Genomic DNA, 25,608 nt, shown 5'->3' with positions numbered 1-25,608 from the left:
TACGGGGCTAATATACTGCCCGCAGCCGAGCAAGGTCATGACGCAAATCTCCCGAGGGATGGCGCTGACAGCAGACACATCGGGGGAGGTCACCACACGTAGAATTTTTCCAGCTTCTAACATGAACGCATGAATATTGGACGAAGTGGCCACTGCTGATTCCAGGACTCCGCGGACTGTACATTCAGAGACTCATAATTTAACCGAACAAAACTGAGAGAGAGGCGTGGAAATAGAGTGTATTTCCGAATAAGAGCTAATCCTAATGCTTCTGTAATGTTTACCCAGGACACCTCATGGATTTTTTTTCACTCAAATAAATGTCTTGCTTCTGGAAATCAGCTTGGTAGTAGTCAATTTTGACTAATCAGTGCTGGGCAATCAATCCAATATCCAGAATCAACTCCCTAACTTTTCATACAAGCGAGCTCACACAGACACTTTCATTTTAATTACACAAAAAAAGTGCAAGTCTATATAAAATGAGTGATACTGATTCATAGTCCCTATGCTCCCTCAATACGTGTGTTTAAAACAAATTTACCTACCATATCATGAAACAGTAATGTGTGGGTAATGGAGTCCTTCCAGTTCCACACAGGAAAAGGGTTATTGCCTTGTTTTCTGAAGGAAGCCAAACTTCCCCATGAAGGTATTATAATGATTGTAATTTTTATTATTCTCATTACAAAATCACTCACAACCAGACGTTGGAAACGCTGAAACAATCATCTTTTCTAAGAGTCTTCATGATCATATAATTAATTTACGTTTCTATTTCTGCCTTCCTGCTTGATGCAGGTGCATGAACATAACCTGTGCATTCAGAGCTAAGTTCCATAAAATCTTGGGTGCGCATGCTTCTCATTCCTCATGACCATTGTCTATGTCCCCTTTGAGCTTGCTTTTCTGTGCGGAAAGTGAAGGATTTGATGTCCTGATCGTGAAAAGTCTTTGCCTGGCCGGGCGTAACTTCCCACAACTATGTGAGCGCATCGTGAATGTTTCACCCACAGAGAGAGACAGACTCTGAGCGAGAGCATTCCAGAAAAAGCTTGACCGCAGTCTGCAGGCAGGGGCTTCATCTCCATTGCAGGAGGCAGGAGTGGAAGAAAGATCACCTCTGAAATCAAATGCTAAATGCAGGAAAAGGCCCTGTAAGCTAGACTTACTCCTTTAACTGTATTTGATTTCTGGAGAAAATGGGGTAAATAAAATAACGTTACCGATTTTTAACCTGTCAAAAGTGATTTTTGAAGCTCTCTTTTTGTGTGACAGCAAGCTCGGTATTTACGTCTATAACAGCACTTCACTTACTTACTAGTTGTTGAAACTACAGCTGTACTGGAGAGTATAGGAAATGCAGCAGCAAATAACGACAGTGAATACGTGTATTAAATTCAGATCCTGACCTTGTGGGCCCTTCGTATCGGTCGGATTTTCCTCTAAGGCTCCGAGGGCATTTCAACAAGGTCAGCGCCCAAATCGGGAATTTGTAATTTTCAACATTCGATGAATATAAGTAATTATTTTAAAACATACTCGTACACTGACAGATGTCAGAGTACCCAGAAACAGAAATTATATCTTCTTTTTTTTTCCACTAAGGCCAGTCACCACTTGATCTTCAAATATGCTCCCACTTCTACGAATGACCTTTCTTCGTAATACTCAGTAGAACGACGCCATTAAAATGTTATCTCTGCTTCTTTAACGTGTTACGGGAAATTAAAGCCATCGAAAAGCAGAGCGCCAGGGCCTCCCGGACGGACGGGTTATTTCCTCAACCCTCCTGGTGATGTGTCTGAAGTAAACTAGTCTGCAACGTCAGGACCAAATTAATACTATACTGTATTTGAGGCTCTTCTTAAGATAGTCAGTTTAGTTGCATGCAGTCCCACGTACTGTTTGCCTGTTCAACAGTCTGCAAACTATTTGACCGAATAACCCACACCTCTGTTAGAATGCCATGGAGCTACCACACCGGACATCTGGGAAAATGCGACTTTAGCCTGTGTTTTGGCTTCCTTGCATTCAGGCAGAATTGCATCTAAGCAAAAAATAAAACAGAGCTTTGTAATAATATTTAAGTCAGATAATATTTAAAGGTGAATGAGTAAGGCCCTACATGTAACAAAAGTAACTCACGGGATGAAATCACTCGTGTGGAATCTGAAAAACCTGTGGGCCCAAAGAATTGAGTTATTTTTGAGTCAAAGCCTTTCTATCTGTGGTGATTAGGGTTGGCTTGGCAGAGAGATTATGAGGCACTGCTCAGGCCCATTGCTGTTGGGGAACCATGACTCACAGCAGCTCCGGGAGGACAAGGAGCTCGGGACACGTGACCACGCCAAGACGCGCCGGCCACACCACACACACACACCCTACACACACACACCATGAGCACTGCGTCTCTATTTGCTTTCCTACCAACTCATACCGAAAACCTCGAGGGCTCAGCGACACTTTTACCTCGATGCCCAAACACAGACTTTATTCTCTTTTCTCCTTTGTGATACGTGTCATTTCCTTCCCAAGGTGAGAACGGGCCTCCCGCTGATCTGTTTTCAGCGTCATCACTTCTGACTCGGGTTAAATACTTGATAGGCTGAGTAGACGGATACAATCCGATTCATCGATCTTAGCTACTGCATTGGTCTAACACAATAGTATTCTACATGCCGCACTGTCGGCACCACACTAAGTAGTGGAGGTAGGAAGTTGGATTAACCAATGTGCTTTCTCTAGACTTCTGTCTACAGCTGCCTCCTGGATATCTAAACTAGGGTGTGCTGTGTCCCTAAGCATTTCCATACACGGAGAGCTTGTATGGACGCTCTCAGACCACTCTCCAAAATGAATTTGTTCTCATAGAATACCATATCGGAAAACTAACTTGAAAAGATGCACGTACCCCAGTGTTCACTGCAGCATTATTTACAACAGCGAAGACATGCAAGCAACCTACATGCCCACTGACAGAGGAGTAGATGAAGACGTGGTACGTACACCTAACGATATTATTCAGCCGTAAAAAAGGAGGAAATAATGTCCTTTGCAACAACACGGAGGGACCGGAGATTATCACCCTGAGTGATGATAAATCAGACAGGGAAAGACTGCTCACAGGATATTACTTATGCGTGGAATCTAATGAAAAGTAAGATACAAAAGAACGTATTGTTTAAAAAAGAAACACACTCGCAGACTTCAAAACCAAGCTCATGATTACCACAGGTGAGACGCTGGGAGGAGAGAAGAACTGGGAGGGTGGGAATCACACACACACACACACACACACACATGACTGTATAAAATTGATGATTAACGAGAACCTGCTCTACTGCAAAGGAGAATCTACTCAACAGGTTGTAATAACCTACACGGGGAAAAAGAATGAACATATCTATACGTATGACTGATTCACTATGCTGTACTCCAGAAACTAACACCACACTGTGAATCAACTCTACTCCAATAAAATAAAATTAAAAGAAAAAAAACGTCACACCAAGTCACTGAGACCAGTGAAAGAGCGTACATTTATATCAAGGAGCATTTATTGTTACACATGTGACAAAATGTTATGAGAGGTTGAGTGATGAAATATTAACTACTGAACATCTACCAGAAAGCCCTCAATACAGATACACAGCAACATGAGGTAATTTGAAAACTGTACAGACGGATTTGAGTCAAAGAGGAAACCTCAGTGAAGACATTTGAGAAGAGATGCCCCCCAAAGTCTGAGCTTAGTCTTGAAGAAAAGCATTATTTTACCATGTAAAAGTCAGAAGGCATTCCCAACAGATGACATGTGAGAATGACAAAAAAAAGTGGGAACACTACCAGAAGAGAGTAATGTCTGAAAATCGAAATGAGACGAGAGCTTCAAGAGAAAAAAAAATTACAGTTAGACATACAGCAAAGATTCCCACACACAGAAAAAGAATCTGGTTTTTGTCATCATGCACTTCCTTGGACATCTTCGGAATTAAAGGACAGTTTGATGCTAATGGTGAGAAACTCACACAGTTTTGTGTCGGCAGATGCTCACGGCTCCACGGGGAGGACCCATTATAAAGGGACACCAGAGACATGGCAGAGACGTGGTTTCCCCCTTCAGTCTACGACCAGGTAAACATCAGGAACTCAACAAAGTGTCTCTGGTCAACAGAGCAGAAGGCCAGAGACTGCCACCCATCTGTGCATCTCGAGGTGACGGAGCAGGAACCCGTAGGGGAGGTGGACCAGAGGGAACCGCAGGGGCAGTGCCCGCCATCCTGGACCTCTGACCACAGCAGCAGAGCCCAGAGCTTCAGAGCGTCCACAAACAGCTGGTAAGGTGGCAGACACATGTGATTCCAGCCACCTGACGACACCTGTGCCCACGACCACAGGGAACTGGGCAGCCGTGACACTGAGGGCTGGGACAAGATCAGACAAGCCTGTGCCCTGAATTCCCTGGCCAGAAAGGGCCCCTGGTTTTGCTCTGCAGAAAGGGAAAGCCATAGCTGTGCTCTCTGTCCAAGCGCCACTGTAAGCAGGGCTGTTGGATGGGCTACGCAGCTTGCTGTGTGTTCTGGCCAGGTTCCTTGGTTAGGCAGCCTGAAGGCTGTATTCACCACTGGGTGGGGCTATGACTTAGTTAAGGTGCCAGGGCACAGCTGAAGAAGCAGCTCCAAGGCCTCTGAGTCACCAGGAAATGCAAATCAAAACCACCCAAACAAGGACTGGCACCACTAGAAGGGCTACACGCAAAGGACAAAGGACGGAGAAGAACAAGTGCTGAAGAGACGGTGGAGAAAAACCATCACAATGTTGTGGGGAATGTAAACATCACACCAGCTTTGGAAAGGAATTCAGCAATGTCTCAAAATGATAAAAATAGAATTATCACTGTGACCTACTCACATGAAAACACTCTCTGTTCACCTACCCACAGTCAGTCATTAAGTTGTGTTCATACATCCTCTTCATATCTGCTGTGTTTTCATCCTCACCACCACTAATCTAAGAGAGGCCACCATCAGTCCTCAGTTGTGCTTTTGCAATAGTTTCTAAATTACACACTTTTCCTGAAGACGCTATGAGGAACATAAGATGCCATGCAGAAACCCTAATGATACAATATTTGATAAAAGAACAAAAAACAAAACAAAACAAAAACCTTGCAGAATGAAAAATGTTTATGTAACAAGATCATATCTTAATCTATGAAAAAGGATTAAGAAGACAATCTTCGGAATAGAGGGGTTATAAATCTTCTTATGCCAAAATCCCTCTAAAGAACTACTATTAGGTCACTAATGGGAAAAAACTGGATTCGAGGGAAGGCTCAGCATCACAGTTTCAGATGTCACTCACCTCCCCTCTAGGAACAAAGAAAGTGCAAGTTCACTGCATATGTTTCAACATGCACCTGTCTTGAAAAGTCAAAACCATAAGCATACTTCCAAAAGTCTAGCTAGAGGTATGCCCAATGATGAAAATATTGAGGAACTAGGGCAACACAATTTTAATATAGCAACTATGCTTCCAGACTATGTCAATAAAATGCAAAGACATTATTACGGCTATAAAGCTGGTAATTTTTCTCCAGCATATTTTTAGAAAAACTCTTCTAGAATGTGTATTAGCAAAACTCAATTTTCACCTCTTATGAGCAAGACACTTAAGTTCTTTATATTTGAGTCCTCAGAATAAAAATTATTGAAAATGTTATTCAAATTGGAAGTGCTTTCACGCATGAGAACTGCCATATTATTTTGACCTTCAGACATTTCTACTGGCGTTCCCGTTGTGGCTCAGTGATCCCTGGCCTTGCTCAGTGGGTTAAGGATCCAGCGTTGCCGTGGGCTGTGGTGTAGGTGGCAGACGTGGCTCGGATCCTGTGTTACTGTGGCTGTGGTGTAGGCCGGCAGCTGTAGCTCCCATTAGACCCCTAGCCTGGGAACCTCCATATGCCATGGGTGCAGCCCTAAAAAGACCCCCAATAAACCAAACAAGCAAACAAACAGCCCCCCACATTTTTGACTGATAAAATCCAAGGGGTTCACTACCTTTTCAGAGAAAACCACTTCTCCATCCTACTACGGATCTGCTGGGTCTTCACGCTGTAGACGACAGGATTCATCAGGGGTGGGAAGAGAATGTAGACGTTGCCCATAAGGACATGAACCAAAGGGGAGAGGTGCTGCCCAAAGCGGTGCACCATGGTGAGACCAATAATGGGGATATAAAACACCAGGACGGCACAGAGGTGGGAGACACAGGTCTGCAGAGACTTGAGCCTCCCTGCTGGAGATGCGATCGCCAGCACGGCATGCAAGATGAGAACGTAGGAGACGAGAATAAGGACAGCATCCAGCAACAGGGTACAGATCACCAGAGCCAGAGCATAGATGCTGTTGAAGCGGACGTCCGAGCAGGCCAGCCGGAGCAGGTTCTGGTGCAGGCAGAAGGCGTGGGACAGGAGATGAGGGCGGCAGTAATGAAAGAACCTCAAACGGATGATGACAGGGAGAATGGACAAAGCGCTTCTCATCAAAATGCTCACCATGAGGCGAGTGACCCTGCTGTTGGGGAGGATGGATGTGTATCTCAGAGGGTTGCAGATGGCAGTAAAGCGATCAAAGGCCATGGCCAGAAGGACTCCCGACTCTGTGAGGGACAGACCGTGGATAAAGTAAGTTTGGGCAATGCAGGCATCCAGGCTGACCTCCCGACCGAGCCCCCACAGGACGCCCAGCACTGTGTGCACGGTGGACAGCCCCATGCACAGGTCCGTGACGGCCAGCATGGCCAGGAAGTAGAACATGGGCTGGTGCAGGCTGGGCTCCATCCGGATCACATGCAGCACCAGGCAGTTTCCCAGGAAAACCACGGCGTAGATGCAGGAAAAGGGAACTGCAAACCAAGGGTAATACTGTTCCAGGCCAGGGAGGCCTGTGAGAATGAAGACCGAGGAGTTGACAATGGAAGCAGAAGCAGCAGACATGACTATTTGGAGGTGATTCCCAAGACGAGATAAATACTTATTCGCAGGTTTGTTTAAACGGTCTTCTGCCTTGAGGACTGTCAGATATAACGCAGCTCCTTGGAGCAGAGCACAGACAAAGCTGACTGCAGAAGCCGGGGGGCGGGGGGGTCCACTCTGCAGCCGAAGCTACGACACGAGATGACTTCCCAGGAACCTCCTCGGCACTAGGGTCAGAGGTTATGGGAGAAAATCCAGGTCCTGATCCCTTTAGCCCAGTCGGGTCACTGCCTTCACTCCTCGCCTCCGGTCTCTCTGAGCCACTGGCAGCACACACGCCGGGAGACAGTGACTCAAGCCACTGAGAGCACAGGCTGCCCCTGCTCCCGGCAGCCCCTGCACCCCCTTCGGCTTCCTCAAGGCCCGGGGCTGCGACTGCTGGGGTTTATGAGGAAGGAAAGAAGAGGACCATGTGGGTCGGACGGACCCAGGCTCCCGGGAGACCACGGTCCCTCAGGTCGCTGATGCTCGTGGAAGGTTCTCGTCCAACTCGGAGCGCCCTGGTCCTGCGAGGGATGGAGGAAGGGCAGCTTCTCCCCAGAGTCCACGCCTCTCCTAGTCGGACAGGGAGGAAGATCACTGCACTGGCTGGAAAGCCAGCACCTGACTCACAAGGAGAGCGCAGGAAATGAAGATGCAAGGGGATGGGAGAACATCGCACTTCGGAGAAAGGATTCTCGTCTCCTTCTCAGGCTGAGGAAATACACAGGTTTAAATGAGGCTTATTACTACTCGTCTCTAAAGTTCACGCTGATTTCTCACCGAGTTCTTCAGCAGACCTTTCTTTTCCGAACCCTAGAGAAACACATTGTCTCCTTTTTGACAAACATAATAAAGAGAGCCATATATGGAAAAGGATTGAAAAAATGCCTCAAAAATGACACACATCCTATTGCAAAGACATTCCATTATGTGTCAATTATACATAATTAAGTATGCTCTTCTCTGTGAAATACTTAAAATATTGTCGCATCCTATGTGTAATTATTGACAAATGCCATATATGAAATTATAGATTCTATTCAAAAACGTTCCCTCTGAGACACTGTCAGTAAATCGTTTCTTATGGAAAACTGTCAAGTATAGCACAAAGAATACTTTTCCTGATTCGTTTGAGGATAAGTTTCCCATCTGATACCCCATCACACTCAAATTCTTTAGTGTGATTTTCCACAAACAGGGACATTTTCCTACATAGTAAGAATACAGCCATCAAATCATGAAACTAACACTGACGCATTACTACCACTGAGTTTTTAAAACCTGAACAACTGTCTCCAAGCGTACTGTTAATTTAATATTTACTGTTAAAAAAAAAATCCAGTTCAGAATTATGTGGGTGCATTAGTAGCTCTGGTTTTTTTTTTTTTTTTTTTTTGTAATCTCTTCTCTGAAATTTCAAACTTTTCTTGTTTTTGTTTGACAGAAACGTGAAAACTACAGGTCACGTATTTTGTAGAATGTTTGATTCATCCTCAGGTGGGTTTGTGTGAGGCATCCTCACGCTTAGATTCCGATTACACGGGAACACCGTGAAATTGAGGCGCTTTTCTTCCCGTGCATCTGTTCAGGTTCCGCCTGGCATGCATTTGCTCCGTTGCTGATAATGCTCATTGATTATTTAATGAAGGCTGGGTCTGCGGGATTGGTTGCTATCAAGTTATACATTTGCCTTTGGCATTTAATGAGTATTTTGTGGGAGAGACTTTGAAACTCTGGAAATATGTAACAGTTACTGCTTTTTCACATTTTATTCAATAGGTAGTTATCAGTCACTATCATTTTTTAATGTTCAATTTGTTCCAGATTTGGCCAGTGGGAGCTCCACAGTCTGACTTTGGCACTTTTTTGAATTAGCTGGGGTGTCCATCTAACGGTCTGCTTATATTGCAAACCAGAGGTGCATGTTTATACAGGGAGGTCTCATGCTTCATGGTAGTTGTGTTCTGTGAAGCTGCCACAAATACTGACTTAGCGGGAACACAGAACTCTTGCTATTGGGGCAAATACAAGGTTAGGTTTCTTCAAGCCTTGGTCACAACATTTTTACCTTTAAAAGCATTCTGGGAGTTCCCGTCAGGCTCAGCGGTAATGAACCTGACGAGCATCCATGAGGATGTGAGTTTGATCCCTGGCCTCGCTCAGGGGGTTAAGGATCTCGCATTGCCGTGAGCTGTGGTGTACATCACAGATGCGGCTCGGATCTTGCATTGCTGTGGCTGTGGTGTAGGCCGGCAGCTGTAGCTCTGATTAAATTCCTAGCCTGGGAACGTCCATACACTGCAGGTGGAACCCTAAAAAGCAAAAAACAAAAAATAAAAAAGTTTAACAAATAAAAGCATTCTGCGTATAACAGCAAAACAGAAATACTGTTACATTATACAGGCTCACGTGTCAAGGTCCCTGTAAAACAAGCCCGTTTCACAGGTGTTGAGGCCTGCTTCTTACAAAACCCTTTCTGCAAAATACTCTGCAGATTTTTTTTCCAGCTGTTTCTCTGCAATCTTTTTAATTTTTTTATTAAAGCACAGATGAACCTCTCTACAAAACAGAAGTAGCAGATAGCTTTAAAACAGATTCTGCTGCTTCCTCATCTGTAAAAACCGCCCTGCCTGCAGTTTCACATTTCTCATGCCACACCGCCGTCTGTGAAACATTCGAGCAGCCAGCGCTGGCTGAGAGGGGATCAGTTTCCACTCCTGGGACTCGTGACATCGCTTTCCTTGGCTTTCATCCTTGCAGCAATGATGTCCCCTCTGCCGTCTTTGTCAGCTCTCAGCTCACAATTGAGCTGCTAGTCCATCTTCTCCTCAGCGTCCTCATGCTCTACGGATGCTATTTTAGCATTTTCTGGAGCCTCCTCATCTCATATGTGGGGTTTTCTTCCTTTTTTCTGGTTGCACCGTATTGCTGATTCACTGACAGTGCACTCACAACTGCCACTCTGAGTCACACCCGAAGGACACTAATCTAAGACATGCATTTTCTCTGTAAGGTGCATCACAGCCTTCTTGTGCTTAGAACACCAGGCAGGACTATGTTTGGAGGTCATTCCAAACAGTGAAATGATCGCCAAAAGCACAAAAATATTTAAATCATGGCCAAAAAATAGGTCACGAAGAGGATAATTATGTATATTTATGAGAGCTGAAACTAAAAGGGAGCGTATCACCCTGCTTGGTCTCAGTTGGGACACATACATCAGCAACTCTTTTTTTCCCCACATCTATGTAAGACTACAAAGGACCACAAAAAGCGCTGAATGTTAATTTGGGGTAACCAATCCACCCCTTCTGCTGCCTGTGTCATGATCTCATCCATCCATGACAGGTTCCACTGTTCTGAAATCAGTTATGTCTGCAAGCCATGCAGTTAATGCAGGTTTCTTCCGGTGAAAGGCAGCAGGGTATCTGCCTCTATCCTTAGCCTTTCACCTGGTCTTTAAAGTAGGACCATGTGCACATTACATAATTACGTGCTGTTTTAAAATCCAGCCAACTCACCTTTATCGCTTCTGATATTAACTTCATTCACACCTAATGTGAGGCTGATTTAGGCGGATTCAAATCTGCCACGTTGGAAATTGTTTTCTATGGGTTGCGCTGGTTCTACTTCTTTTTCTCCTTCTTCTGTATCTTTTTGGCCTTCTCTAGTTTAATTGAGCATGCCAGATGATTGCATTTCATCTTCTAGCTATCATTTTTACCTGTTTTTCATCTTTGTTTAAGGTTGCCCTAATTCAAGTCCACTGTGCACCAACCATATGCCATTTTACGGGTATTGAAGGTAGTTTACAACAGAACAGTCCCAACTCCCAATTTTTCCCTTCCATCTCTTATGACATTGCCGTTAATCACTCAGTTGTCCACAGGCTATGGTTGCAAAATGTGTCCTAGGTAAGCGTTTCCTGTTTGTTTTTGTTTTTATTTTTGCTATTTATCCTGCTTTTCTGAGTTTCCTGCCTGGGTTTTTAGTCTGGTGTGTGCCATTCACTTTGAAATGTGTCCACACTGCTTCCTCAAACCTTTGCTTCTGTCTTCTCTTTTTCTTCTCCAGGCATTTCATTTCTTTAAAACTTTCCCACAGTTCTTGAATGTTCTGCTCCTTCTTTGAGAAAATAAAAGTCTTTGTTGCCCTAAATCCAATAGATTTGCCAGTTATTTCTTCAGCACACGTGAGTTTATTTGGTATCAACAGAGAACTACTATTTAGGCTCTGCAACCATGGTGAGCCGCATGCAAGACCCCACACAGCAAGGAAGGGAGAACACTTTTACAGACGTGTTAAATGTTTACCACGTGATCAAACCATTTCAGTCCTAGCTATTGCTCAAGATCAAATGTTGGCTTAGCGCTTTACAGTCTCAAATGAATGCCTTTCCTATTATAGTGAGATAAGAGGTAAAAGAATTACGAGGGTCAGAAAGGATAGAACTTTATAGGATAAAGAGATACATGAAAATAGAGAAGAAAAAGTGCAGCTAAAATTGGTAAGCAATTCATAGAGGGGCTAAACAGTGTGGGATGTGCCACAAAACATTCTGACTCCACCTAGCTTACTGGTTTTCTTTTGGCTAATTTTAGGTGATGTAAATTTAGATTACGTTAACGAGGCCATTTCTTTGGAGACCTTATGATACTTGGGTGGCAGTAAAAGGAACAGCAGTGGTACCCAAGAGAAAAACGTACCCATGCATGTCACACGTTCCTGTGAAAGGATGAAAATACAACCTAAGCTAATGAGAGGCTTAAAATTGTTCTGAATTCCAGAGTTTGTTCCTTATAGGTAAAAGGTTAGGTTTTTTGCTGTTTTAAAATATGCAGAAGTAAAATAGGCCCTGAGTACGTGTCTCTAGGCATGAAACTTCTTGAAACTATTTGAGATAACAAGAACAGGGAGTTTCTAACTGCTTGTTCAGCTTCTGTAAAACTGCTTGCAAAAGATAAAAGGAGAGGAGGTTAATCTCTAAAGCAACCTCAAATTGGTTGCGCCATAAAGATGTTGAAACGTTGATACACATATCTTGGTGACAACATGTCTCCCCGAAACATGCGCAAATGTGTAACTCCAAAACAATTTAAATTAATTGGTCCACGAAGCGTGGGCTTTGTTGTGAACCCCATAAAAGCTGTCCCGACTCCACACTCGCCGCCGCAGTCCTCTACCCCTGCGTGGTGTATGACTGTGGGCCCCAGCGCGCTTGGAATAAAAATCCTCTTGCTGTTTGCATCAAGACCGCTTCTCGTGAGTGATTAAGGGGAGTCGCCTCTTCCGAGCCTGGAAGTTCTTTTTGCTGGTCTTACACCTGATGGTGCTGCCAGCCATGGCAGCAGGACACACCTGTGGTCACGAGTTTCTTCCTTTAGAAACAAACAGAGATCCCAGAAGTCCATCCCCACCAAACCCCATGAGCCCCTTAACACTATTGCTTCTGCATAAAACCCTCCAATCCTCTGGCATTCTCAGTCACTAGCACAGGAAAATCTACGTCTGCCCTACAAAATAAAGAATCAGGTCTCTATTCGGCTGAGTTTATGACACTTAAGGAAATTTTATTTGTTGTACTTTATTTTCTTCTCAAAAGCAGAAAAACTTGACTAGAAATAGGGGGACTATAAACAGACCTGATTTTGCATCTCTCTCTAGAAATATTTTTCATCCTCTATGAATGCCTGCTATCTCAGTCTTCAGCATCAATAGTTCCAGATTTATTCTCACTGGATTTCCTGGCCTAGAGGGTGACTACTTCTGGCTCTCCATCCCTTTCTCCTCCATCTATGCCACGGTTTTCCTGGGGAACTGCATGGTGCTGCATGTGATCCGGATGGAGCCCAGCCTGCACCAGCCCATGTTCTACTTCCTGGCCATGCTGGCCGTCACGGACCTCTGCGTGGGGCTGTCCACCGTGCACACGGTGCTGGGCGTCCTGTGGGGGCTCAGCCGGGAGGTCAGCCTGGATGCCTGCATCGCCCAGTCCTACTTCATCCATGGCCTGTCCTTCGTGGAGTCCTCCGTCCTTCTCGCCATGGCCTTTGACCGCTACGTTGCCATTTGCAACCCACTACGCTACTCCTCCATCCTAACTAATGATAAAGTCATGAAAATTGGGGTGGCGATCCTATGCAGGAGTTCCTTACTCATACCTCCAGTTATCATTCGCCTCAAGTTCTTAAACTACTGCCGTCCCCACGTCCTCTCCCACTCCTTCTGCCTGCACCAGGACTTAATTCGAATGGCTTGCTCGGACATCCGCTTCAACAGCGTCTACGGCCTGGCCCTGGTGATCAGCAACCTGCTGCTGGATGCGGTGCTCATCATCCTCTCCTACCTCAGGATCCTGCGTGCCGTCCTGGCTGCCGCATCTCGAGAGGAGAGGAGCAAGTCCTTGCAGACCTGTGTCTCCCACCTCTGCGCCGTCCTGGTTTTCTACATCCCCATCATTGGTCTGACCATGGTGCACCGCTTCGGGAGACACCTCTCGCCCTTGGTCCACGTCCTCATGGGCAACGTCTACATCCTTTTCCCGCCCTTGATGAACCCCATCATCTACAGCATCAGGACCCAGCAGATACGGAGGCGAGTCCAGAGGCTGTTTTCCTTGAAAGGAATGTGACGCCTGGGATCAAAGGTGAAGGTACTTAAAAGTCAGCCGGTGTAACTCAAAAGGGGAAGCGTCAGCAAAGACTTAAAACCACGTTTAGTGATGTTTTCGTGTGATAAACATCTTCCTCTGCATTTTCCCTGTAACGATCACACTGGAAAAAACGGCATGGGTTACGTTGCGAGCAATTTTGTAAATCCGAAAATACATACCTAACGGGCTTAGAATCATATGAATGCAGAAGGCGAACTAGCTATTAAAATTCATCTTACTATGGGCTGGAGGGAAGACAGTTTGGGATCCACTCATTATGAAAAAGGTACGTTTTGCTGGTTAGAGTCATTCAAGCGATTACTAAAGGATCAACAATGATCAAAGTCCATTTTCACTACTCTAGGCAATATTCTTGTTCATTGCGCAGCCACTGTCACTGATACCCAGTTTAGCTACACTGTCATGAAGCGGAGTAAGCATCATCGAGTTTGGGCTACTTGGATAATTTAAAAAGCAGTGAAACCGACAACAAAGAAAACTAAGCTTGATGTTACATTGCCCACAACAATCTCTCCCCACTCCTACCCTATGAATTGAATTGAAACGAATTACGCCTATGAAGGGTAATTGAATTGGAGATAGAGATAACCAGAATAGAAAAAAAATAGACTTTTCATTAGTTTTTTATTCAAATGATAAGACAAACAGCCATGTTACTTAAAACCATTGAAAATCTTTCCCAAGTCCATAGCTCATTTAAATCCTCTGCCCCAGTTAAAAAAAAAAAGAAAGAAAGAAAAGGAAAAGAAAAGAAAAAGAAGAGAAAAGAAAGAAAGGAAAAAAGAAAAGAGAGTGGGCATAGAGTGTCACAGTGGTAAAATAATGTGAATATGTTTCTAATTTACCTCCCCATCAAGACTCTGTGGTGGATACTATTTTCTATTACACACTTGGGGAGTTTAAATACACACAAACATTAAACAACATGTCAACTTTTCAGGAGGTAGAAGGTGATGGGATTTGGATATACTCTCTGTTTTATTTTCAAATCACATGAAAACGCTTTCCTTCCTATCTTCCCTCTGTACTTTCTACGATAAGATTTGTTAAATGGTTCTACAACCATAAAACATTCATATAATAGATGAAGGTGAAAAACTCACTAAAGTAAATCATGGATGGTTGTATGATGCACACATTTAGATCCTATTGGTTTTGTATAAATTCCCTTAAGGTATTATTGTTACTATGATATATAATCTATTTACTATATTTAAGGCGTGTTCTTTGAGGTATATTTTCAGAGTAATTTACTCTATTTAGATGGGGATTTTGAGAACAAGATAAAACTAAACAAAACAGTTATCTTCATTCACTATTTGATGGGCTCCGAAGAACACAGCCATGTAATCACTACCATCATCAATCGAAACAGGACCTCTTTCCATCACCCCACAAGCACCCTTTCACCTCTTTGTGGTCAGTCTTGTCCCACAACTCCAAGTTCCCAGCAACCCCCAAACTGATTTGTCATACAGTTTGCCTTTCAGAGAAGGTTATGTCAATTAAGTAATAAATAATTTAATTTCTATCTGGATTCTTTTACTTGCAATAATACTTTTGAGATTCATTCTTGTTGCTTATATCCACAGTTTATTGTTGAATCTTACTGCTTTGTATCACATACAACAAATTATGTATTCATTAATTGATCAACATTTTAGCATGTTGTAGTTTTGACTTTGAATAAAGCAGATGTAAACATATACATATGATTATAAAAGTATGAACTTAATACTGAGTTTATTTTTAAATGCTTCTATATTTACTATTAATAACACAATAAACATTACAGTAACCATAATAGTGGTTATATTAATAATACTTTGTATTTTTCTGCTTATATTTCTCGGAGGCCTATCATATGGCAGACACTGTGGAAAAACACAGGAGTGATTCTCAGGATTCCTCTTCCGAGTCAGCCGCTGGGTAAATCATAATCATTCGGTTCTGCAGACGAGGAAATTGCGGTAGAGGGATTTTAAGAGCGTAGAAAATACTTGTGGGGCAGTTTGGTTCACGGCACTTTACCGCTGCCATTGCTGTTTCATTTTGCACTGCAGTTCTTTCCTCGTTATTCTGTTTGTTTTTGGTGGTGGTGGTGTTCACCGTGTGAGTTAAAAATCTTAAATTCTGTGCTGATGTAAATACAGATTTTCAAGTGAATTAGCAGGTGAAACACTCACTTGGTAGACCATTATTTTCTCAGGCAATATTATTATATACAAAATTCTTACGTAAGAGAGTTTGTATTTTCTACTCAGAAAGTCAAATGTGGTGAGTTGTATCTTGTTTAACTTTATCTTGTTCTCAAAATCCCTATCTATGGCCAGTGTTTTTGTTTTTTATTTTTTTTACTATAGTTGATTTACAATGTTCTGTCAGTTTCTGCTGTAGAGCAAAGTTACACATTTATACACATTGTTTTTCTCACATCAGCCTCCATAATGTTCTATCACAAGCAATTAGATATGGTTCTCTATGCCATACAACAGGATCTCTTTGCTTATCCACTCCAAATGCTACAGTTTGCATCTACAAACTCCAAATCCCACTCCACGTCTCTCCCTTATCCTCCCCCTTGGCAGCCACAAGTCTATTTTCCAAATCCATGAGTTTTTTTCCCTGTGGAAAGGTTCATTTGTGCCATAAATTAGATTCCAGGTATAAGTCATATCATGTGGTATTTGTCTTTCTCTTTCTGACTTACTTCACTCAGTATGAGAATCTCTAGTTCCATCATTGTTGCTGCAAATGGCATTATCTTGGTCATTTTTATAGCTGAGTAGTATTCCACTGTGTATATGCACCACGGCTTCTTAACCCATTCATCTCTCAATGGACATTTGGGTTGTTTCCATCTCTTGGCTATTGTGAATAGTGCTGCAATGAATATATGGGTGCATGGATCTTTTTGAATGAAAGTTTTGTCCGGATATATGCCCTGGAGTGGGATTGCTAGCTGGTATGTGGGTTCTATATTTACTTTTCTGAGGCACCTCCATCCTGTTTTCCATAGTGGTTGTGTCAATTTACATTCCCACCAACAGTGCAGGAGGTTCCCTTTTCTCCACACCCTCACCAGCATTTGTTATTTCTTGACTTACTAATGATGGCCATTCTTACACGTGTGAGGTGGTACCTCACTGTAGTTTTAATTTGCATTTCTCTGATAATTAGTGATGGTGAGCATTTTTTCATGTGCCTGTTGGCCATTCATATGTCTTCTTTGGAGAAATGTCTATTCAGGTCTTTGTCACCCTATGCAGATGACATGACACTAATATAGAAAACCCTAAGGACTCCACACAAACACTTCTTGAACTGATGGATGAATTCAACAAAGTAGCAGGATACAAGATTAACATTCAGAAATCAGTTGCATTTCTGTATCTGAACAATGAAATTTTAGAAAAAGGAATAAAGAACTACAATACCTTTTAAAAATTACACCCCCCAAAATCAAATACCTAGGAATAAACTTGACCAAGAAGGTGAAAGACTTATATGCTAAGCATTATAAAACATTCATCAAGGAAATTAAAGAGGATTCAAAGAAATGGAAAGCTATCCCATGCTCCTGGATTGACAGAATTAATATCATTAAAATGACCTTATTACCCAAAACAATCTGCAGATTCAATGCAATCCCTATCAAATTACCCATGACAGTTTTCTCAAAACTAGGGCAAACAATCCTAAAATTTATATGGAATCATAAAAGAACCAGAATTGCCAAACAAATCCTGAGGAACAAAAACCAAGCAAGAGGGATAACTCTCCCAGACCTCAGACAATATTACAAAGCTACGGTAATCACGACAGTGTGATACTGGCACAAAAACAGACACACAGACCAATGGGACCGAGTAGGAACTCAGAAATAAACCCCGACACCTATGGTCAATTAATCTTCAACAAAGGAGGCAAGAATATAAAATGGGGAGAAGACAGTCTCTTCAGCAGGTGGTGCTGGGAAAACTGGGCAGTTGCATGTAAATCAGTGAAACTGGAAAACACCCTCACACCACGCACAAAATAAACTTCAAATGGCTTAAAGACTTAAGCATAAGACAAGACACCATCAAACTCCTAGAACATAGGCGAGACATTCTCTGACATCAACCATACAAACGTTTTCTTTGGTCAGTCTCCCAAAGCAATATAAACAAACAAACAAATGGGACCTAATCAAACTTAAAAGCTTTTGCCCAGAAAAGGAAACCATAAATAAAAGACAATCTATAGAACGGGAGAAAATAGTTTCAAATGATACAACCAACTAGTGCTTTATCTCCAAAATACACAAAGAACACATACAACTCAACAGCAAAAAAAAAAAAAAAAAAAAAAAAACCCAACTGAAAAATGGCCTGGGTTTTCTAAAACTCTAATCTTCCACTTAAATGGTCAATTAAAGTTTTTGAGTTTTAAAGGTGTATTTGCTATAATATCACCTAATCTATTTATGATTTTTTTCTGCCAATTGGAAATTGACATTCTCCGTTAGGCAATTTCTGCCACTCCCTCCCCCTCCTCTTGCACACCCATCCAAGTCCCCTGCTACCTTCATTAAAGGGGAAGCTGGCATGGCCCTTGATTCAAGAACTGGATGCATCTCTGGTCTAAGCCTGTAATACTCAGCAAACTCTTAAGTAGATGACACTTATCTTACCTTCTCACTCTGAAAGAGATGCCTCCTCCTTCCTGCACTCTCTGCTCCATTTTGACTGATTTTTCTCTCGTGTCTACCTAGTGTCCCATCCACAATGATGGCTCTTAGTCCACAAGCCCTAACAGCTGACCCATTTTCTCTTACTTCCCTAACTCTGATGGTTGTTTTATTGTGCTCTTTGGCTACAGAATAACTTTTTTCCTACCCAAAGGAATTCCCTTGGCCACTTCACCAGTCAACATTCACCAGGATTGCTGTGTTCCCCACAACGCTGTAAAAAAGAAGGAAACCGGTTTTCTCACTAAATATGTCACATGATCATTTTTACGCTAAAGCTGCTCTCTGATGATGGCATGAGGTAGCTTGCAAGGAAATCTCTCCTGGGAGATTTTAAGCAGGAGACAGGTTGCTAACATTCTGCTTTTAGCTTCCCCGTCAGAACACACTGGGTTTCTATCGCCTGCGCCCTGACACTTGGCATGAGCGCCAGAGAGTGTGCGCCTGACGCTGAGGTCTTGAAGATGAGATCCTCCAGGTCTCCTGCTCATCGGTATTTCTCTTCCCCATCTCACGCGGAGGGAGGTTCACTCCTCCTCTTTTCCAACTAAAAGAAACCTCCCCACCCTACCTCCTTCCTCTCTGTCCTTCTTCTAGCTGGTGCCCACTAACAGAAGCACTTAATGACGGTAGGACTCTAGTGAAAGAAAAGAAAAATAAACAATTTTCAAAAGGCAAAGCATTTTATGTTATAAATGGCTGACTGGTTTCAACTACTCCATTCCAATTTTTGTAAGTTCTACTTATTAAAAACTGTTAATAGTTTTTGGCATAAGTTAAGTTTTTCCCACTGTACCACATTTAAATCAATTCCCAACCTCAACGTAACACTGCCCGTGTGCAAACTGGGTTTTATTGCTACATTTCTCAACATGATCTCATTTACCCAAATTTTACTGTTACTGATCTCTTAATGCCAGCATGATGTAAGATGCCCAGTGACATTTTAGGTTTTCTTCAATTAGTGGAGTTGTATACAAAAGTGAAGAACTAAGCCGTTTAGTCTACATCAGCAACATTTATTGGTCAAAGAGAAGACACGGGTCAATTTCTCCTGAATTTGCTTGGTCTTAGCTCCATAAATGACGGGGTTGAGAGCGGGTGGTATCACCACATAAAGGTTGGCAAGGAGGATATGTACATGAAGTGGAATACTGTGGCCCCCAAATCGGTGAGCGAGGACTGAAGGAAAGGCCGGGGTGTAGAACAGTAGGATAACACACACATGAGAGCCACAAGTACTCAGAGCCTTGAGGCGGGCATCTTGCGAAGGAATTCTAAACACGGCGCGGAGGATGAGGGCATACGAGATGATGATAAGCACCACATCCAGGCATACGGAAAACAGAGCCGCAGTCACCCCATAGTAGATGTTGACTTTGATGCTGTCACAGGCGAGCCTGGCAATGCCCATGTGTTCACAATATGAGTGACGAATAACCCTTCTCCCACAGTAAGTAAGCCGATAAACCAGAAAAACCAAGGGGAAGCAGATGAGGAAGCTCCTAGTTACAATAGCAATGCCTACTTTTCCAATGACTGAGGGTGTTAGAATGGCAGCATATCTTAGTGGATGACAGATGGCTACATAGCGGTCAAACGGCATGGCCAGCAGGATGGCAGATTCTGCCACAAAGATGAAGTGGAGGAAAAACATCTGGCACACACAGCTACCAAAAGAAATACCCCCGTCTTGGAACCAGAAGATAGCTAGCATCTTTGGTGTGGTGGCTGTGGAGAGAAAGACATCTGCCAGAGCCAACATGGAGAGGAAAAGGTACATGGGTTCATGAAGACGGCGCTCAGTGGAGACCAGGAATAACAGGAGGGTGTTGCCTACGACAGCAACTATGTACATGGAACAGATGGGGATAGAGATCCAGGTGTGTGCCTCTTCCAGTCCCGGGAGCCCAGTCATGCTACACCAGATGTCTCTAAGGCTGGTGTCGTTGGAAGAGGCTGTCATCCTTTACTTGGTCCTCTGATACTGAGCCCTGGGGAGGGGGAAGACAGGGAGGGAGAGGGAGAGGGAGACGGAAAAGGAGAGAGAGAGAGAGAGAGGGTGTGAATTACAGAGAATCAGGTTATTTCACCGGATGGAGTGTGACCCTTGGCATCGCAGTGGTGCCTTAAGAAAGCAGAGTAACCAGCAACGCTTCAAAGGTGACGAGCCACACAGGCTTTCCTGACATGAATGTTACCACGACTGTTAGAGCTCGTGCTTCAGGTAACGATAATGGTAAAACAGTAACAGCAGCAAACACTCAGTGGGTCTGGGCTTTGGTCCAGCACCACGGTCAATGCACCATCTGTCCTGACAGCATCACACGAGAAAACTTTTCATGATCTCACACCTCTTACACTTTTCGTCCGACGGGTCCTTTCTGGCGACTAACAACACTCTTTCCTGGAGCTCCCGAAACAAAGTGTTCAGAAGACTGGGTGGCTTTTTGGGGGGGCTGAATACCGCTAAATCATGATGCCTCTGATTTAATATGAAAACGTTCATCATCAAATGAAAAGGACTTAGAAAGAGAAACAGGAGTCCAGGCAGTCCTTACTCTGCACACCGCATGACCAACCTGATACTGCGCATGTCCAAACCATGTTCTCTCTTTGCATGGTCCCAGGATGCACGTGCTTCCGTTAAACAGATGCCCTGCAAAGCAAGGACTCACAAAACATGGCTCTGACGTGGCCGGCGGCGCCCACTCATCATCACCACCCAAGACACCCTTCCTCCTACTCCCTCTGGCCTGCATTGCTCCTTTTTTCTCTTCTCATTTATTTCTTCCAGCTTGTGTTCAAATATGTGCCCCTTCCCTTTTTTCCTTCATTTTTTGCTCCAATTTGAATATTATTTCCAGAGAAGAGAAAAAGGCAGCTCATAGATAACAAAGTAACAAAAAATGAGTTTGAAACACTCAAGAATTAAACATGCAAGAATTCAATCAGCTGGTGAACATTTCTTTAAGGTCACTCTGTTGATAACACTATGATAAAGAAGGAACCAAATATAAACTATAAATACCCGCTATTTCAAGGGTCTCCTACTCTTGGGAGGATCATGAAACAGGGACACAAACAACCACCCCTCAGAGCAGATCAGGATGAAGTGATGGCAGACACTCGATCCCACGTGTGTAACACAGACGATGTGTGACATTGAACCGAGGGACAGTGCGAAGATCCGTGGACGTGTGGCCATTAGAGCTATCTTTCAAAAAACACTATCCTTTCAAGAGGCTAACTTTGGAAAGAACAAGTAAGAAAGGCCAAAAGCTAAAATAAAGAAGTAAATCACTGTAAAATGCAAGTCATCTAGCGTATTGAGGGCTTAGAGACGCGAGAGACAGGACCGAGCAAGTACATGGTGCCTTGAAGACTAATTCACTTCGCTGTACACCTGAAATACAACACTATAAGTCAACTCCACTTCAATAAAAGTCAATGTAAAAAAGAGCTTTAGACGTTAAAGACTTTGGGGTTAATTTGCTCTATGAAGAACTGATTTATTATTCAATAGTATTTACGGAGCCTATGACATTTTACCAATGTTTTAAGAAGACGTCAATATGATCAAAATTTAAGACTTATCTTTTCAGGGAAGTCTGTGATGGTGGACAGTATGTTTACTATTTTTACCTGCTATTTCCCAATAGCACAGCGATACAACGCCTGATTACATATTTTGTAATATTCTTCACCAATACATCTTAATTCCCATGATGGCTATTTCTTTAGGATCTAGCATAATACATTTTTTGCTAAGTAGATATGGTTTAAAATGCAGCAAAACTGATTGAAATGAAGGAATATAGCTATCTGGAATTGCTCTAGGAAGCTTTTGCAATGGGCCAAAGCAACTAGGAATGTGGCCTTGACAGTACAACAGGGCATAGAGAAGAAGGGTGTTTAAAAAACAACAAACAATGAATAGAGACTTCCAGGAGATAGCTTATATGAGGAATAAATGAGAGATAAAATATTTTCAGACATCATGTCTGGAATAAATAGTGATACCATTAACCAATATAAAAAGGTAAAACAGGAGGTGCAGGACTCAGAGGAAGTTAGCGCAATTATTCTGGAAGCATTCCTGTAGGAAGTGTTGATGGCACTACTGAGGAAGTAAATCTGGCCGAACGACTCTGACCTGCTCGGTGCCCTAGGAAGAGACCTGGACCAGGCACGAGGCTCTACCTGAGCAGCAGCCTCAGCTACGCCACCAGCCTGCAGGGACCTTGGCACAGGCGTTTCCTCCCTCTGAACTCTCTGTCCATTCTAGGCTGGAGTGAAATTAGCTCACACTTACCTTCTCTTCGAGATACAAAATTTACAAAAATGGACCTGGGGCTCAAAGCCCTTCCAATGAAAAAACAAAAAAAATCAGGCTGTATATTTCAGTTCGGTTGTAATTTAAGTCATTTTGCTGGATGGAAAAAAGATAGAATGAAAAAGAGAGGAGCTCTGGGCATTAAGTCCCTCCCTTAGTTGTGTCTTAACCCACAGTCTGTGTGATCACAGCAGTCGCCTTCAATCACGTCGGCTTTTTAATACGAAGACCACCACCGAGCCCCTGCTTTATTTATACTGTTAAATTAATCTGAGTTCATACCCTGTGTCAACTACTTTATGTAATCTGATGCTCACAAAATACCGTTTACTTCTAATAATAATGACCCAACCAAACGACTGCTGGAAGGGTCTCTGTTCACACGTTAGGAATCTACGGCATAAGGAGGCTGCAGAGCTTGTCCAGGGTCACAGCTAGTGTCTAACCAAGCAGAGGTTCAAACTCAGCTGGTCTTGCTCGAACACTCCATGCTTCTAAGACACTGCTTCAGTCCCCATTTGTGAGCAATTCCTTCTCTAAACTTAGGTCTTTGATTTCCTTGATGCCATTGTATTCCGGTTTTCCTGCTACGTGTTCACAGCCCGCGGCTTGTTTCCAATGCTACCGTTATTATTATTACTATGTGCAGTGTTGTTCTTCGTATTATTACTTTTTATTCGGTTCTACTTCCAAGTTGCTGCGTCGAGAGTAGGACGTCCAGTGAAAATGTCAGGTCTTCGTTAGCATCTCCTACAACTTGGGGAAGTTCGAGAGGACGGTGTCTGATCCCAGAGGGAAAGTGCTGGATGCGTCACAGCGGAGAAGAGCAGTGGGAAGCGACCCTCAGGAAGACGGGTGCTGAACAGAAGGGAAAGAGTGACTGAAGCGGAAGAGATACTGGCAGCTTCCTCTCTCACTACAGGTCTGCACTCAGGATTCCCCATTTAAATCTGTTTCCTGTGCCTCTGCCATTCCCGTTCCTTGCAGAGGTACTGAGCATTCCACGTTTTAAATGCATGTCAACGAATACATCAAAACACAGTCCACAGAGACACAGAAATGAGCCGATTCTGAAAACCAGCTTAGGTATCAACTCAACCACGTTCATAAAACAAGCAGAGATGGCACGGTCCTCAAAGTCCACAACGGGGCTTCCTTTCCCACCGTCAGCCATCCAGCTGTGTTCTAAGAAACATCCAGAACCCCAAGAGTTTCTATTATACTTCCCGTCACTTCCCTTTCTCCCTCATATGCACTGCTTACATCCATCAAAGCATCACGCACAGCCTTGGGATCACACACACCCACTGTGTGCAGGAGATGCCGCAGTGAGCCAGCTGATCTGAAAAGCCCATCACGCTCGGAGATAATCAGAGCCCTGTCAGACACGTGCGATCCAACAGGGCTCGTGGGTTTGTTACTTACCAAGCAGGAAACGGCACTAAATGCTCTCCTTTGAATTTTTTTCCCTCCTTCTCCCCAGTTGTTTGTATCTCTGTCTGCCCTTAGCTTGTGATTCATATTTTATCATTTCCATTTTCTTTACTCTCCCCAATTCTATCCTGTTTCAACGAGATAGACAAGCACCCTGCCCCCAAACCCCTTGATATAAATGAAAACTACCATCAGAGTCTCCTGAGATGCTAGCTCTCACCATCCCATGAAACTGGCTTCCACGCTCACTACACCTAGCCTTGTGTCTCAACTTCTTTTCTCTTCTGGATGACAGGGGGCAAAGCCCTTCTGCACTAAATTGTTCCAAAGAGAATTTTAACTGGCAAGCTGAAAGTGGATAAAGAAAACCACACAGAAACCTGTGAAGTAGAACATAAATGACCCTTCAACGGACCGTTCATTAACCTGTTATCCCGTTGATAACAAACACTGTTTCACAGGCACGGGACGTGCCTCCATCCCCAGCCTTGCATCTGCTTAAGTCATGGCCCGGGGCAGGTGCTGTAACATGGGCATATATTGCAGGAACGTAATCACGAAGTCCCTGTCCCTGGACCAGAGGGGACCTGCTCTGCCATCTGGGACTCCCCGGACCCTCGCAGAACTCAACAGCCCCTCACGCCGTCCCACACGGAAGGCCAGGTGCTCACTAGCTCCTCTGTTCCGCAGCTGCAGACTCACAGATGTCCCGCAAGCGAGGCTGTCTGCCCTTGACCGAGGTCCCTGGTGCTGCCTCCGAGGCTGGTTCTTCAGTTTTTCCCTGTCCCAGGAGAACTAAATCCCAAGAGGAGCAGGGAATCCAGAACAGTATCTGTGGCCTTCTGGGCCCTTGATTCTTTCATTAAGACCAGGAAAGACCCATTGACTGGATCAACAGACTTACGGGAAGAGGGTACTTCTTAGACAGGCCTGGGGAATTAACAGTGGCCCTAGCGGTGCAGCAACCCAAGCTGAGACGGCTCTGAGAGACGCAAACACGTCACAGAAATACAGTGTGTTGTTGAGGTTTCCACTTGTTAAATGCATGAATTTTTGTGAGAGCTCTAGGGTCTGTTTTGTTTGTTTAGTTTTGTTTTGTCTTTGTTGTTGAGGGAACACACTTCTTAATAATTTATTATCTCCTGGGAGTTCCTGTTGTGGCGCAGTGGTTAACAAACCTGACAAGGAACCATGAGGTTGTGGGTTTGATCCCTGGCCTTGCTCAGTGGGCTGAGGATCCAGCGTTGCCGTGAGCTATGGTGTAGGTCGCAGAGGCGGCTCGGATCCTACGTTTCTGTGGCTGTGGTGTAGGCTGGTGGCTACAGCTCCGATTAGGCCCCTAGCCTGGGAACCTCCATATGCCGCAAGAGCGGCCCTAGAAAAGGCAAAAAGACAAAAAAAAAAAAAAAAAA

General features: G+C 43.7%; 3 protein-coding genes across 3 annotated transcripts; 1 reads left to right on the top strand and 2 right to left on the bottom strand.

Moving 5' to 3' along the window:
- Positions 1–6,058: 6,058 nt before the first annotated feature.
- Positions 6,059–7,265, bottom strand: LOC100514783 (olfactory receptor 51V1-like). The gene has a single exon (XM_003129510.4). It carries the CDS (start codon positions 6,998–7,000, stop codon positions 6,059–6,061), a length of 942 nt encoding a protein of 313 aa, XP_003129558.4. The 5' UTR covers positions 7,001–7,265.
- Positions 7,266–12,707: 5,442 nt separating this feature from the next.
- Positions 12,708–13,652, top strand: LOC100518500 (olfactory receptor 51V1-like). The gene has a single exon (XM_003129521.2). The coding sequence runs from the start codon at positions 12,708–12,710 to the stop codon at positions 13,650–13,652; it is 945 nt and encodes a 314-aa protein (XP_003129569.2).
- A 5,724-nt stretch (positions 13,653–19,376) lies between these two features.
- LOC100518320 (olfactory receptor 52Z1-like) lies at positions 19,377–20,392 on the bottom strand. The gene has a single exon (XM_013998989.2). The coding sequence runs from the start codon at positions 20,390–20,392 to the stop codon at positions 19,436–19,438; it is 957 nt and encodes a 318-aa protein (XP_013854443.2). The 3' UTR covers positions 19,377–19,435.
- Between the last annotated feature and the right edge of the window lie 5,216 nt (positions 20,393–25,608).

This window comes from Sus scrofa, unplaced genomic scaffold (assembly GCF_000003025.6).
Source record: "Sus scrofa isolate TJ Tabasco breed Duroc unplaced genomic scaffold, Sscrofa11.1 Contig1574, whole genome shotgun sequence".
NCBI lineage: Eukaryota > Metazoa > Chordata > Mammalia > Artiodactyla > Suidae > Sus > Sus scrofa.
The sequence above is the reverse complement of the archived record's forward strand: the minus strand, read 5'-3'. Positions and strand labels throughout refer to the sequence as shown.

Coding starts and splice junctions, on each gene's coding strand:
- LOC100514783 (XM_003129510.4), bottom strand. CDS start 7,000: ATGTCTGCTGCTTCTGCTTCCATTGTCAACTCCTCGGTCTTCATTCTC.
- LOC100518500 (XM_003129521.2), top strand. CDS start 12,708: ATGCCTGCTATCTCAGTCTTCAGCATCAATAGTTCCAGATTTATTCTC.
- LOC100518320 (XM_013998989.2), bottom strand. CDS start 20,392: ATGACAGCCTCTTCCAACGACACCAGCCTTAGAGACATCTGGTGTAGC.